At 39.7% G+C, this 12,201-nt stretch overlaps 2 protein-coding genes across 5 annotated transcripts; one reads left to right on the top strand and one right to left on the bottom strand.

The window, feature by feature from the left end:
- Window positions 1-342: 342 nt before the first annotated feature.
- mrps24 (mitochondrial ribosomal protein S24) lies at window positions 343-3,138 on the bottom strand. Of its 4 annotated transcripts, none has more exons than XM_080046403.1 (5): window positions 3,078-3,138; window positions 2,487-2,564; window positions 1,774-1,885; window positions 943-1,259; window positions 343-746 (listed from the first exon to the last, which is right to left on the bottom strand). In XM_080046403.1, exons 1-4 carry the CDS (start codon window positions 3,117-3,119, stop codon window positions 976-978), a joined length of 516 nt encoding a protein of 171 aa, XP_079902529.1. In that variant the 5' UTR covers window positions 3,120-3,138; the 3' UTR covers window positions 343-746; window positions 943-975. The 4 variants fall into 4 exon arrangements, with proteins under 4 accessions (XP_079902529.1, XP_079902528.1, XP_079902527.1 ...); XM_080046402.1 differs by having other exon boundaries at window positions 343-716; XM_080046401.1 differs by having other exon boundaries at window positions 343-918; window positions 952-1,259.
- A 273-nt stretch (window positions 3,139-3,411) lies between these two features.
- Window positions 3,412-11,532, top strand: nudcd3 (NudC domain containing 3). Its single transcript, XM_080046935.1, has 7 exons — window positions 3,412-3,730; window positions 4,449-4,550; window positions 5,109-5,302; window positions 7,136-7,268; window positions 8,087-8,230; window positions 8,825-9,013; window positions 10,268-11,532. Exons 1-7 carry the CDS (start codon window positions 3,533-3,535, stop codon window positions 10,376-10,378), a joined length of 1,071 nt encoding a protein of 356 aa, XP_079903061.1. The 5' UTR covers window positions 3,412-3,532; the 3' UTR covers window positions 10,379-11,532.
- The last annotated feature ends 669 nt before the right edge of the window (window positions 11,533-12,201 follow it).

Here is a 12,201-nt window from a genome sequence, read left to right as displayed (position 1 = left end):
AGAATCAATAGTCTAGGGCTGACACTCGCCAAAAAGCATTTAATTATTTTGGAACAACCTGGAAAATAAATTACTTCTGGATGGATAAAGTTCCTTGTACTTATATTTGTTAAGACAATGTCAGGATGTGCAGTGTTTCAATGGCACACATAAGACACATTCCCTGCGTTCCAAATCACATACTTTTTCTTTTTACTACACTACATACTAAAAAGTACAGAAGAGTTTTAGGGCCACAGGAGAGAGAAAAAGAAGATTTTTCTTCAATTCCACACATTAGACACATTGTTTTTCCTTTAATTAATTCTTTAATGAGTTTGTTTGAGCGGCTCAAAACAAAACAACAATGGCAATGTTTTTATATACAAAAGCAAAAAATCTAACTTGGTGAAATTTTCCCCAAAATTAACTGTTCGTAGGCCTATCATCAATACTTGTACAGAGCTTTATCCTGCTGTGTTTAAAACCAGCCTAATTTGATGTGAAAAAGGGAGAATATAGCTCTAATTTAGATGAATCTAGATAAATATGAACATTTTACTTTTCACAAAAAAAAAGAAAAAAAAAACTTTCCCATGATATTCGATTGTATTCGATGTGCACCTGTAAGCCTATACAAGGAAAAATAACTTGCCCCAAAATAAACTGTTCGTATCCTATAACCCATACTTGTACATGTAGTAGGCCTATAACCCATACTTGTACATGTAGTAGGCCTATAACCCATACTTGTACACAGCCTTATCCTGCAGCGTTTTAACTTCTGAATTTGATGTAGTATAAATTAATCTAGAATATATGAAAATTTTACTTTTGAAATAAATCACAGAAAAAAAAATATATAATTCCCATGATATTCAATTTTATTTCAAAGCAACAGATTTAACATGTATATTAACAAAGAAATATCACTTACTTCTCCTTTTAAACATAGTACTTCACACATCACACATACTTGTTCATGTAGTAGGCCTATCACAAATACTTGTACACAGCCTTATCCTGCAGTGTTTGTAGCTCTAACTTCACTGGACATTTGTAGAAGTGCGACAGCAGCGATTCTGAATATCCAATCAGGAAGTAGAATTTCTGCGGCGGAAGCTTCTGCAGCATCAGGGCACAGATCACCAGCACGTTGCCACGACGTTTAATCACCACCTCGTTGGCAAGACAACCGTGGAATGTCCCGAACATGAATCTCCTCAGGAAGACGTCTTCAATGGTGCGATCGGCCGCGCTCTCTTCTCCCTTCAGGTTACCTGGGAGAGACAGAAGGAGAGGTTTACTAAGACAGAGGCTGTGTAGGAAAATACATACTAACGTCCTACTCATACTCATTTTGACGTCAATTTGAGTATGTTGTGGTTGTGTATGCGAGTTTGTGTGGGCGAGAAAGGCGAGAGTGTGTGTGTGCGTACTGGTGTGCTGTGAGAGTGTGTGAGGTTATGTGAGAGTGTGTGTGAGAGTGTATGAGAGTGTGAGTGTGTATGAGAGTGTATGAGAGTGTGTGTGTGCATACTGGTGTGCTGTGAGAGTGTGAGTGTGCATACTGGTGTGTTGAGAGTGTGTGTGTGAGAGTGTGAGAGAGTGTGTGTGTGCATACTGGAGTGCTGTGAGTGTGTGAGGTTATGTGAGAGTGTGTGAGAGTGTATGAGAGTGTGTGTGTGTGCATACTGGTGTGCTGTGAGTGTGTGTGTGTGTGTGCGTACTGGTGTGCTGTGTGAGTGTGTGTGTACTGCTGTGCTGAGAGAGTGTGTGTGTGTGTGTGCGTACTGCTGTGCTGTGAGAGCCATCCTTTGCGGTGTCCGATCTGATGAGGTGGAAGCGCCTGCTCATAGGTCAGAGGACGGTCTCCTTTCCCCACGCGAGCTCGGGCCGCTTTGTTCTGAAACACAGGGAGGAAAGAAAGAATTGATTGATTTTTTAAAATTTCGAACATGTAAAAGAAAAACAGAAATTGTCGTAGAGAAAATAATGATCACTTATCACTATCAGTACATATTCCCATACAATCATACAATAAGATTAACAAATATCCCACTCAAATCACTTTTCCTCATTCAAATATCTTAAAAAAAATATATATTGTACATACTTTTTAAACTGAATTATGTTTGTGCTAAGAGTTACGTTTTAACTCCTTCTTTGTTCTGGAAATCAAGGAAGAAAGCAATAATTTTAGTATTTATATTGTATAATTAATCTAAACTAATCTAGAATTTACAAAGCCATAAAAAAAATCACATAGCCTACTATAGGCTACAGTGTTACTTAGTTATATAGACATAACCCTAAAATATATCCTTATTCAATCAGATGAATGAATATCCCACTCAGAATCACCTATTTTTAATACCAATATCTATATAGAAAATGTGTTTTTGTATATATTTTCAAACTGAATTATGTTGAAGGTAAGTCTTAACTCCTGCTACAAAGCCATCCCACATATTCACTTCACCCCACTGTGATGTATTTGTGTTTACCTTGCTACACACTGCAGTGACGTGCAGCGCTCTGTTTGTGGACGAGCTGAATAACGAGCCGGACCGGGTTAAAGCGCTCTGTAGAGGAAAACACAGGAAAAACATATCATATTAATTATATTAATATTATATATATATTATATTATGTTATATATGAGCTATTGTGTTCATTCTTACAGACATTTGGATTTTTTAATATTAGTAACACATCGGGTGATTTGAGTAAAATGCTTTTGGAGATCCAACTGAGCAAGCCTGGGACTGTCAAATGTCTGAACATTTTATTATTGCATTTTTATTTAAATAATTTATGTCAATTACATTTAATAAAACATATTTTGTCAATATTGTACACACTAGAGTTCACTGGGTTAAAGTCTATCGATGTGTTGTGACCATAGATTGTGAAAAATCGGTTAGGTTGTGACACAAAATTTATGATAACACACAGACAAGCTATTTTACGGTTAGCGTCTTAATAAATCCGCTCTCAAACTCTACAGCTGAATTAACCAAAGCACCGATACATACAGTGTCCACAGGAATACAAACAATCGCATTAAACGTTTAAATATTCTTAATTTTACTCACTAGAAGCCTCGCGCTCCCCGTGCAGCTCAAGGACACCGCCATGTTTTAAAACGTTGGTTTCACACCGGACTGTTTATCCCTCAGTTTCCATCGGACGACTATGAGAGCTGTACCAACCGGAGACAGAAAAATAAAATAATTTACAATCCGAGAAAGGCTATTTCACCATACATTTAATTAAATACGTATTGCTTCTGTTACAGTATGTGAAACAAAATAGTTTGTAATTTTCTTGTGTGATTATTTCGGCCACACGTTACGTTTTTATATAGCGTGTGCTCTTATGTTGAAAATCCCTCGGAGCGGACGTGTTTTCATAGCTCTGGAAGGAGAAGACAACAGACGTTGATGAACGTTAAACAGCTGCATAATAACTTAGATTTACAGACTTAAAACGCTATTTATTTCGCTATTCTTGGTCAAATTTGAAGGTTAAATTAACTACAATAATTAAAATGTCGTCGCCCATGGAGATGACGGACAGGTACGACCACGCGCTGCTTGGGATCTTACAGCACGTCGGAAACATTGGAGACTTTCTTCAGGTTTACTTCGGATTTCTCTACCGGAAAACTGACTTCTATCGCCACTTGTCGCCTCCCAACGAAAAGCTGGGCTTCCCACCTGGCGTGGCCGAGAAAATGGTGTTTAAGGTGAAGTTTGAGCGAGTTATTGGAGGGATTTAAGCCATACAAATGACAGTTTGTGCTCCTGTGTTGATTAACTGCAATATTCAAAACGCATTTAGCTATATTGTCTACATTTCTGTTGTCTTGGAGAATTATCAAGTCTCTTCTGACAGGGGTCTATTATTTGACAGATAGATAGATAGATAGATAGATAGATAGATAGATAGATAGATAGATAGATAGATAGATAGATAGATAGATAGATAGATAGATAGATAGATAGATAGACGTGTGTATGGTATTTTGTCCACCTAATTTATACCAATTATGGAAGGTGAAATAACAGACAACTCAATGTAACATAATACAGCATTGGTGTTATAGTAGTTTGATATGTTAGCTAGATGTCTGTGCTTGTGGAGAATGTACTGGTCTCCTATTGCAGGATTTAGTAGTTTAGTAGACAGACGGACGGACGGACAGATAGATAGATAGACAGACAGACAGACAGACAGACAGACAGACAGTTAAACAATTAGATAGATGGGCAGACAGACAGACAGACAGATAGATTGAAGCACCTACAAAAAGTAGGCTTATACTAGTCTGTTTACAAGTAAATCTTATTAGTAATAGATGGATAGGGAAAGGGAATATATATATAGTATAGCAAAATTTTGAATTTTATACAAATAATAAATGTGAAGGTATTAACTCCTTGCCCCTTGTCTCCCTCCATTAGACGTACAAACTGTTTGAGCGAGTTGCCGATAACGACAGAGAGAGACAGATGAGCCAACTGCAGAGGAGAGCCGAGAGTCGACCTGTACCAGCCGCCATTCAGGTAAGAGTCAACTTAAAGTGCGTGTGTGTGTGTGTGTGTGTGTGTGTGTGTGTGTGTGTGTGTGTGTGTGTGTGTGTGGGGAAATCAAATCCAGTGTTAACTCAATACACAGCCTAGACTCTGTTTACAAGCATGTTGCTAGCTACGGTGGCCCCCTTTGTTTACATATCAGTTTAACTTACCACTGGATTTTTTTTTTCAGCACACACACACACACACACACACACACACACACACACACACACACACACACACAGCACGTAGTGGATCATGAGGAGATATTCACTTGACAACAAGCGTTCTCCAGAATCACTGACTCTACCTTTAATAGTCTTTAAGTTAAAATACATTTTGCAGGGGCGCCCTTATCTCAGTTGGTAGGGCGTCCCCCCCATGGGCCTCGGCCAGCAGCGGACCCGGGTTCGATTCCAGCCCGCGGTCGTCCTCTGCATGTCACTCCCCTCTCTGCCCCATTTCAACTCTCTCTCTACACTATCAATAAAGCATAAAAATGCCAAAAAATATCTTTAAAAAAAAAAACATTTTGCTGTATTGCAGGAGCTGGAGATCGCCACTGAGCAGCTGTGTGAGGAGACAGTGGAGACAGTAACCGTAGAAACAGAACACACGGAGAGTTCTATCGCTACTGACGATGGACAGGATGTGACATCAGAGGCGGGGGCCGGCCCAAAGGACGACCAGAAACCAAAACAAGACGAAGCCGCTGCAGCCAGGCCCAACCCAGCAGAGGGGTGGGTTTATACGTTCATTCAAGGCTTTATTTAATTTATTTACTTACTTACTTACTTGCTTGCTTGCTTGCTTACTTACTTACTTACTTACTTACTTACTTACTTACTTACTTACTTACTTACTTACTTACTTACCTACCTACCTACCTACCTACCTACCTACCTGCCTGCCTGCCTGCCTGCCTGCCTGCCTGCCTGCCTGCCTGCTGCTTGCTTGCTTACTTACTTACTTACTTACTTACTTACTTACTTACTTACTTACTTACTTACTTACTTACCTACCTACCTACCTACCTACCTACCTACCTACCTACCTACCTACCTACCTACCTACCTACCTACCTACCTACCTACCTACCTACCTACCTACTTACTTACTTACTTACTTATTATTTGCTTGCTTGCTTGCTTACTTACTTACTTACTTACTTACTTACTTACTTACTTACTTACTTACTTACTTACTTACTTACTTACTTACTTACTTACTTACTTACTTACTTACTTACTTACTTACTTATTATTTGCTTTCTTGCTTGCTTACTTACTTACTTACTTACTTACTTACTTACTTACTTACTTACTTACTTACTAACTTACTTACTTACTTACTTACTTACTTACTTACTTACTTACTTACTTACTTACTTACTTACTTACTTACTTACTTACTTACTTACTTACTTACTTACTTACTTACTTACTTACTTACTTACTTACTTACTTACTTACTTACTTACTTACTTACTTACTTACTTACTTACTTACTTACTTACTTACTTACTTATAATAATGTCCAGATTACAGCACATCAGAATGACATAGTAAACAAGAAAAACAAACAAGTTGATCAATACAAACAATTTATCCATTTCAATGAAACAAATAAAATAAATTAAACCAGTGCCAAGCCAAGTCAGTAAAATTATTTTAGGGCGCACTCACACTTATCCCACTTCCAAGCTTTATTTAATCTGGATAAATCATTGGGAGGAAGGCAGCTCATATTTACAGCAATGTTGAGAATTAAATTTTTTTCCTCCTTATTACCCAGAAACTGTGTACGTGTATTTGGGCATAGCTCTGTTGTAAAGATTTTATTTTTTATTTTTTTTTAAGATATTTTTTTTGGCATTTTTTTATGCTTTATTGATAGTGTAGAGACAGAGTTGAAATGGGGAGAGAGGGGAGTGACATGCAGAGAACGACCGCGGGCTGGAATCGAACCCGGGTCCGCTGCTGGCCGAGGCCCATGGGGGGGGGACGCCCTACCAACTGAGCTAAGGGCGCCATTGTAAAGAATTTCTGACCAAATTTTTGTGGCTTCATCCATTGAAAACATGAACAAAACATTGATTTTTCTTTGGCGAAATGTTTTGTTTGGACCTGGAAAATGATCAAGAGAAAAATACTTATTCTGTATGTACTTGATAAGTTTGATTATTATACTGACCAAATTCCATATTCAAAAAAAGACAATTCATAAAATACATTTATTCAATTCAGAAATATCCCAAACTAGAGGGCGCCCTTAGCTCAGTTGGTAGGGCGTCCCCCCCCCCCATGGGCCTCGGCCAGCAGCGGACCCGGGTTCGATTCCAGCCCGCGGTCGTTCTCTGCATGTCACTCCCCTCTCTGTCCCATTTCAACTCTGTCTCTACACTATCAATAAAGCATTATTTAAAATGCCCAAAAAATATCTTAAAAAAAAAAAAAAAAAAAGAATATCCCAAACATCGGCTATTCTTTTATCATGTAAAGCACTTTGTTTGACTGTTTTTGTGTTTGAGTGTTTCTGTATTTATAGTTATATGTTACTGTGCTGTGCTTCAGACCTCAGGACAGACACCAGTTGGACCCCGACACGTATAACGGCTCGGTGACGGAGCGCTACAGCTGGTCCCAGGACTACACTGACCTGGAGATCAGAGTCTTTGTGCCCAAGACCGTCCTCAAAGGGAAACAGGTACAAACACTCAGTCATCAGTCAGTCAGTCAGTCAGTCAGTCAGTCAGTCAGTCAGTCAGTCAGTCACTCTCTCACTCGCTCACTCACTCACTCACTCACTCACTCACTCACTCACTCACTCACTCACTCACTCACTCACTCACTCACTCACTCACTCACTCACTCAGTCACTCACTCACTCACTCACTCACTCACTCACTCACTCACTCACTCACTCACTCACTCACTCACTCACTCACTCACTCACCATACAAGGCCTCACGACTCCATTCAATTTGATTATGATTCACTGTCAACAATTTGATAAAATGAGATGTAAGTGATATTTATTTTGATTATATAAGTGTTAAATCTCTCTATATTCATGCAGCAGTCACTTAAACAGTAAGCACAGTTCATAACACAGGTCTCTATCTATCTATCTATCTATCTATCTATCTATCTATCTATCTATCTATCTATCTATCTATCTATCTATCTATCTATCTATCTATCTATCTTAAACAGTATGCACAGTTCATAACACAGGTCTCCCAGTCATTCAGCTTTGCAGGAATTGCCAGATAAAATTTGGAGTGTCCCGCTCGCTTTTATCCAATCAGGAGACAGAGCGCTATAAAGCAGGAAATGTGAAAAGACACATTTCAATATAGCCAGTGTGAGTGTACTTTGTATATGTGTACTTTTTGTTAATGGACGAATAAAGCAACTAAACTTTGTGTGTCTGTCTGTCTGTCTGTCTGTCTGTCTGTCTGTCTGTCTGTCTGTCTGTCTGTCTGTCTGTCTGTCTGTCTGTCTGTCTGTCTGTCTGTCCAGGTGAGTGTGAGTCTGCAGTGCGGCAGTATGAAGGTGTGTGTGAGAGAAGGAGCTGAAGAGAAAGTTCTGATGGACGGAGAATTCACCCACAAGATCAACACAGAGAACTCTCTATGGAGTCTGGAGCCTGGCAACTGTGTGGTGGTGAGTACAGACAGACAGACAGACAGACAGACAGGCAGACAGACAGATAGACAAACAGGCAGACAGACAGATAGACACATAGACAAACAGACAGACAGACAGACAAACAAACAAACGGATAGACAGACAGTCACATAGACAAACAGACAGACAGACAGATAGACACATAGACAGACAGACAGACAGACAGACAGACAGACAGACAGACAGACAGACAGACAGACGGATAGACAGACAGACACATAGACAAACAGACAGACAGACAGACAGACAGTCAGACAGATAGACAAACAGACAGACAGACACAGACGGAAGGATGGACGGACACGGACAGACGGAAGGATACACGGACGGACGGACAGACAGATACACAGACAGACACACACACACACACACACACACACACACATACACACACACGTAGATTTTCCTTTTTTGGTAATTTTTCTTTTTTGTTTTATTCTGTTCCATTTGTGGGTGTTGTGGAAAAAAAATGCAATAAATACATTGTAAAAAATAAAAAAAATAAATAATAATAATCATAATAATAATAATAATAATAATACACACCTTCTTATTGTATTTTCCTCCCAGCTTTCTCTGAGTAAGTCTTCAGAGGTTTGGTGGAGCGCCGTTCTTAAAGGGGAAAAGGAAATCGACATAAACCAAATAAACCGCGAGCGCTCCATGGCAACGGTCGACGAGGAGGAGCACGCCGTTTTGGACAGACTGACCTTCGACTATCATCAGAAACTGGCGGGAAAACCTCAGAGTCACGAGATGGTGAGAGCACAAGACATGACACGTTCACACACAGCCTAGGCTCTGTAAACTGGTGTGTAAACAAAGAAGGGTCCCACCGTAGGGCTGTTAGAAAACAAATAAACACTTAACAGCACACTTAAATACTTAAAGGAATTCAGAAAACCTCAGAGCCACGAGATGGTGAGAGCACAAGACATGACACGTTCACACACAGCCTAGGCTCTGTAAACTGGTGTGTAAACAAAGATTGCCCACCGTAGCTAGTAGGGCTGTAACGATACAAAAACTATCGATTCGAACATGAATAAATAAATAAATAACCAAAGATATAACATTTCTGTCTTCTCTGTAACAAAATAATACTGTTGAAAAAATAAGAAATATTGAACTGTGCTGTAAACCAAAAATCAAGTTAGAAAACAAATAAACACTTAAAGGAAATCGGAAAACCTCACAGTCATGAGATGGTGAGAACACAATTAACAAGAAACGTTCACACACACACACAGCCTAGGCTCTGTAAACTGCTGTGTAAACAAAGGGGCCCACCGTAGCTAGTAGGGCTGTTAGAAAACAAATAAACACTTAACAGCACACTTAAATACTTAAAGGAATTCAGAAAACCTCAGAGCCATGAGATGGTGAGAGCACAAGACATGACACGTTCACTCACAGCCTAGGCTCCGTAAACTGCTATGTAATGTAAAAGAGTTTTACAATGCACATAAATAACTTGGGTCTGAAATCGTTGCCGTTGGCTGCAGTACGTTGACTCTCCTCTAGATGGCACTGTTGTCTTTCTTTAATCTGTATGACAAACAACAACAACAACATGGACAAAAGACTTTATTAAGTTCTGGGAGCCATGACGTGAACCTTATTTAAATTTTTTTATTTAATTTTTATATATATTTTTTTAATATAATTTATCCTTTTTTAAAGAAAAAGGTAATAACTTCATTTCTGTTCTAAAGATGGTGCAAGTGTAAAAGAAAAAGAAGAAAATAGTAAAAAAATTGTGGGGAAAAACAACAACATAAAGATACATACAAAACCATAATTTACAGTAATAGAAAATAACACATATTTTCTCTCTGTGTGTGTGTGTGTGTGTGTGTGTGTGTGTGTGTGTGTGTGTGTGTGTGTGTGTGTGTGTGTGTGTGTGTGTGTGTGTGTGTGTGTGTGTGTGTGTGTGTGTGTGTGTGTGTCTGTGTCTGTGTCTGTGTCTGTGTCTGTGTCTGTGTCTGTGTCCGTGTCCGTGTGTGTCCACAGAAAGTCCATGACATGCTGAAGAAGGGTTGGGATGCAGAGGGCTCACCGTTCAGAGGACAACAGTTTGACCCGTCACAGTTTGACATCCCAGCCAGCGCCGTCCAGTTCTGAGACTACTAACGAACAATTCAAATTCAAAAACCTCTATTTACAATTGACAGCAAACGCAACATTTACCTTGTCGGCCTGTGTGTGTGTATGTGGGGGGGGGAGGTTTTTCTTTAAAGGTGGAGTCAGTGATTCTGGAGAACACTTGATGTCAATTTTTTGTTTTTTGTCAAAATCAGTGAATATCTCCTCATCATCTGCTATCTTTAAGTAGCGCTGAAAAGAAACATCCAGTGTTAATACACAGCCTTAGGCATGTTGCTAGCTACAGTAGGCACACTTTTTTTTTACATACCTGTTTACAGAGCCTAGGATATGTATTAGCACTGGATTTTTTTTGCAGGCTTGGCTCTGTAAACTAGTATGTAAACTAAGTCGTACACTGTCACTAGCAACATGCCAGTTTACAGAGCCTAGGCTGTGTATTAACACTGGATTTTTTTGGATTTCAAACACAGTACAGACAGGCAGTGGATCATGAGGAGATATTCACTGATTTTGACAACAAGCGTTCTCCAGAATCACTGACTGCACCTTTAATCTGTGTGTGGACAGGGAAACACATTGTGAAGATGACTCTGCAGTTTGAAAATATCATTAAAAAAAAAGTGTATTTTTTCGTTCACGGTTTTGCTTTTTATTTAATGACTCCAGTGCCTACAGGTGTGACTGCCCTGCTGTGTTATTCTGTTAGTATTTATTTGTGTTTATAATTATCAGACCATTTGGGCATTTCATTTGTATATCTACTGACAGATTTTCCATCCAAATGTAGCACACATGTTAACCCAACTTTGCATAAAAAAATCTGAAAAAGAACGCAAATAAAGTTTTTTTTTTTTTTAACAATAAAGCCCAGTTCAGACCAAAGATTCTCCTCGCAACGACTTGCAACGAGACGGTTTTAGAACGTCGCGGGGGAGAAGTCGCAGCACGTTGCGAGCCGTTGATTGCAAGCAGTCGCCAAAGATTCAACATGTCAAATCGCCAGGTCCAGTTTTAGATTGTCCAGGCCAGCTCGTTGCGAGGCAAATCTTTGGTCTGAACTGGGCTTAATGCTGTAATGTTCATTGGTTGTGTCTGGTGCTTATCTATAAGGCCGTATCTCTCATACTTGTCTTTTATTAGAGTAGAAATTGCAAATGGAAGAAATTAAAACATTGGAAAAGGATTGTCTGAAAAACGTTGGCCTGATTCTGAGGCCTAAAGCTGTTTGACACAATTGTTAAATAAAAGAATTGTAAAATATCAAACACTTTAAAGTTCATTTTTCACTTGAAGGTGAAAACTTGACAAAAAATGCGTATTAACTAGCTTTTTCCTCTGTCTTTAAACACATCTCGAGGTCTTTAACAGTGGCTGAGTTCAACTGAGCCCAGTTTGGGGTTGAGTGTCTTGCTCAAGGACATAATGGTAGATATGGTAGGCACCATAGATGCAATAGCAGCCACCACTAGTTTTACTACTAACACCCTCCTGTCCGGTGCCGGGGATCAAACCAGAGACCTCATGGTTACTGGGAGGAGGAACCAGAGACCTCATGGTTACTGGGAGGAGGAACCAGAGACCTCATGGTTACTGGGAGGAGTAACCAGAGACCTCATGGTTACTGGGAGGAACCAGAGACCTCATGGTTACTGGGAGGAGGAACCAGAGACCTCATGGTTACTGGGAGGAGGAACCAGAGACCTCATGGTTACTGGGAGGAGGAACCAGAGACCTCATGGTTACTGGGAGGAACCAGAGACCTCATGGTTACTGGGAGGAACCAGAGACCTCATGGTTACTGGGAGGAGGAACCAGAGACCTCATGATTACTGGGAGGA

Source organism: Ammodytes marinus, assembly GCF_949987685.1.
Source record: "Ammodytes marinus genome assembly, chromosome: 18".
Lineage (NCBI taxonomy): Eukaryota > Metazoa > Chordata > Actinopteri > Uranoscopiformes > Ammodytidae > Ammodytes > Ammodytes marinus.
Note: the sequence above shows the minus strand (reverse complement) of the source record. Positions and strands in the feature narration are given on the sequence as shown.